The following is a 3,720-nucleotide window of genomic DNA, read 5'->3' as shown; positions in this document are numbered from 1 at the left end:
ACCAAGACTAATACGTTGGGTATTGCTTTTACAAGAATTTGACATTGAGATTAGAGACAAAAAGGGAATGGAAAACATAGCGGTTGATCACTTATCGCGACTAGAGAACCCATACTTGGAAGAATTAGAAGAAAATAAGATTGGAGATGATTTTCCCGAAGAGTATCTTATAGTTATAGCAGGAGAAATACGTTGGTATGCAGATTTAGCCAACTACTTAGCAAGTGACTATATTCCAAAAGATTTGACAAGACAACAAAAGAAGAAATTCTTTTCTGAAATTAAGTATTACTTTTGGGATGAGCCATACCTCTTTCGAAGTTGCGGAGACGGTATGATAAGAAGATGTGTATTCGGGAAAGAGAGTCGAGAAATCTTGAAACATTGTCATAGCGGGCCCACCGGAAGACATCATGGAGCACAATATACGGCTAATAAGATTTTTGATATGGGTTTTTATTGGCCAACAATCTTTAAAGATGCCGCTCAATACGTAAAGTAGTGCAATTCATGCCAAAGGTCGGGAAATATTTCATCCCGAAACGAGATGCCCCAAAATAGCATTCAAGTTTGTGAGATATTTGATATATGGGGGATTGACTTTATGGGACCATTCCCAATGTCAAAAGGGAATAAATACATCTTTGTGGCAGTCTACTATGTGTCTAAATGGGCGGAAGCACAAGCACTACCTACTAATGATGCTCGAGTGGTGGTGCGTTTTCTTAAAAAGTTATTCTCGAGGTTTGGAGTTCCTAAAGCTCTTATTAATGATCAGGGCATTCATTTTGCAAATGAGCAATTGGCTAAGGTGTTGCAAAAATATGGTGTACACCATATATTTTCAACATCATATCATCCACAAACGAGTGGGCAAACCGAAGTTACAAACCGGGCATTAAAATGAATATTGGAGCGGTCGGTTGGAAGTAATAAAAAAGAGTGGTAGGATAAGATTGATGATGCACTTTGGTCACTGTGAATGGCTTTTAAAACACCTATTGGTACCACACCATATAGGTTGCTTTATGGAAAGAATTGCCACTTACCAGTTGAAATCGAGCATAAAGCATTTTGGGATTTGAAGATTTGTAATTTTGAACTAACCGAACTTCATGCCAACCGATTCATACAAATGAATGCCCTTGAAGAACTTATAAATGAAGCATACACTAGTTCATTAATATATAAGGACAAGACAAATAAATGGCATGACATGAGACTAAAAGGTCATAAAGATTTTCATGAAGGACAAAAAGTGCTACTCTTCAATTCAAGGTTAAAGCTTTTCCTGGGCAAATTACACACTAGGTGGGATGGCCCGTTTGTTGTTAAACAAGTTTTACCACATGGAGCTATTGAACCTATATCAAAAGACGGAATCCCTTTCAAGGTTAACGGACATAGAGTGAAACATTATGAAGAAGGAATGCCAATTGAAGAAAAAGAAGGGGAAATCGTCAAATTCACACGAGCTGAAACAACTTGAAGTGGGAAGGAGTCCGGCTTAAGACTCCCCAAAAAGAAGCATATTGCATGTGAGTGCGTGAGCGCCTTCATGTGCTATTGTGTCCCCGGAATGGATTTCTTCGAGAAAAGTTTTGTGACAACCTGAAATTTATCCCGCCAATGTAACCCGTTTCCGTTAATGAAACTCGTCTTTATCAAATTGTTTCGTTAACATTTTGGATTAGGTTATTTAGATTGAGACTTTTATTATGACTTCATTAGTGTCCAAACACATTAGAAACACGTGAAACACCCTTGTTATTATTTTTAAAAAAGTTCCAAATTCACAACCACATCGGGTTACGAACACTTAATCGGGTACGACCATAAGCTCCGTTTAACGTCGGTATCGGGTATACTTCCACCGGGCCACAAACTCGAACCCTATATAAGGGTGAGTGGACTTCATTTGAAGCTTTTTCCCACTCATAACACACTCTCTCTCTCTACAACTCAAATTTGATCCAAAAACACCTCTTTCAAGCTCCAAACTCGTAAGTGATCTATCCTAGCTTGTTGTTTAGCTTATTTGGCATGCAAATCCGTGTTTAAATCATGAGAAAGTACCAAAATCATGTGTTTACGGCCCTAGAACACTCCAAGGCTGCAAACACCCTTAAATGGGGTTTTGGAGCCCCAAAACTCTTCCAAATCACTTCTAGTGCTTAGCTATGACTTAGGGGCTTGCATGAATGGACTTAGAACACCAAAATCTTATCTATTGGGGAGTAAACATGAGTTTACGGCCCAAGAGCATTCTTGGACCGTAAACACCCCTTCATAGGCCGTAAACACCTTTTTAAGGTGTTAAATTGCCCTTAAACACCTCCTATGGCTTTGGGATAATGTCTAGAATCAACCACCATCGAATTAGGAACCTTAAACTTGAAAGAAAACATGACCATAAAGGGATTACGGTCGTAAACCCCCAAGGAATGGTCCCTTGGCCGTAAACTCCCTTAAGGAGGTCAAATGGTGCCCTAACTCCCCCCTATGGCTTGGATTAATGCATAGAACTTTGTATCCTTTCATTTGAAACCCTAAATCATGCAAGATTGGACCAAGCATGAGTTTACGGTCATAAACCCATGTGTTTACGGCAGTAAACTCCCCAAGTGTCCTTCAAGGGAAGCAAACTCCATTTCCAAGGTTATTTCAAGTCCCGATCACTTCCTAAGCCATTGAATCAAGCCTAGAACCTTCCCTTGTGCAATGTAAGACCTTTAAGCATCCAAGGACACGCCACCCATGAGTTTACAGCCGTAAACTCATGGGGATATGGTCTATGGGTCGTAATCTCTTCTAAGAGTTTACTCTTGAAGAGCAAACTCCATATCTAGGCCATACACCCCCTTAGATGCAACCCGGATCATTCCTAACACTTGGGATAAGTGTTTTCGCGCCTCGGAGTGTATTATCTTACTTAATTAATAATTCAAAGTCTAATTAGATACAATTATGTATCTCCTTATGTTACATAGGAACCTCGCGCGCGTTCAAGCCTAAAACTGACACTTAGCATCCTAACCGGCACATTCCTCGTTTGGTGAGTTCATACCCCTACAACTTTTTTCGTGTTTTTCATGTTTTCAGGGGGAATACAAGCAAATCATAAAGATTTTCGTAACTTAAAACTGATGTAATTATACGATTTTCTGAAAAACTTTAGATACTTTATCCCTTTTGTAATATGTGGAGCATAAGGGACGTTTTCTGAATATAATTACATAGTTTTCAAAACAGCGGAGAAACTTATCAAACCATTCAAATTATTATGGGAATAATTTGGGTTCTTTATTACTTGTTTTACGGATTCAGATTTCATGCAAAGTCAATATATATAAACTATGTCTGATTTAGTTTATTCATGTTTAATCCAGTGTATCATGCTAAATAATTACCTTGTATTTAATTATTTCTACTTTGTTCCAAACGATTTCGAAACTCGATAACGACCAATTATCACGCGAATTAGTTAATACTAGCTTGTGAGACTTGTCTTCGTTATACCCTTCGGGGTACTAGTAAATCCTCTCCGCAAGTATAACCAGAGTCTCCTGGAGGGAGAACGTGAAATTTGTGGATGGATCTATTCGGGACTGACAATCCCACACCTTAACTGTTAGCTACAGTTAGGTGGGCACGCCTGGGGTGACAAATTTTAGAAATCGATCGACGCCTGAAGAACGTCAAGGAGGTCACGGGTCAAAT

The 3,720-nt window shown here is 39.0% G+C and overlaps 1 protein-coding gene across 1 annotated transcript; it reads left to right on the top strand.

The window, feature by feature from the left end:
* The first annotated feature begins 982 nt into the window (after positions 1–982).
* Positions 983–1,489, top strand: LOC145122126 (uncharacterized). Its single transcript, XM_079057786.1, has one exon. The coding sequence runs from the start codon at positions 983–985 to the stop codon at positions 1,487–1,489; it is 507 nt and encodes a 168-aa protein (XP_078913912.1).
* Positions 1,490–3,720: the final 2,231 nt, after the last annotated feature.

The sequence above is a fragment of the Lactuca virosa genome, chromosome 6 (genome assembly GCF_052849685.1).
Source record: "Lactuca virosa cultivar CGN04683 chromosome 6, Lactuca_virosa_CGN04683_v6, whole genome shotgun sequence".
In the NCBI taxonomy this organism is placed as follows: Eukaryota; Viridiplantae; Streptophyta; class Magnoliopsida; order Asterales; family Asteraceae; genus Lactuca; species Lactuca virosa.
This window is presented reverse-complemented; position numbering and strand designations above follow the sequence as displayed.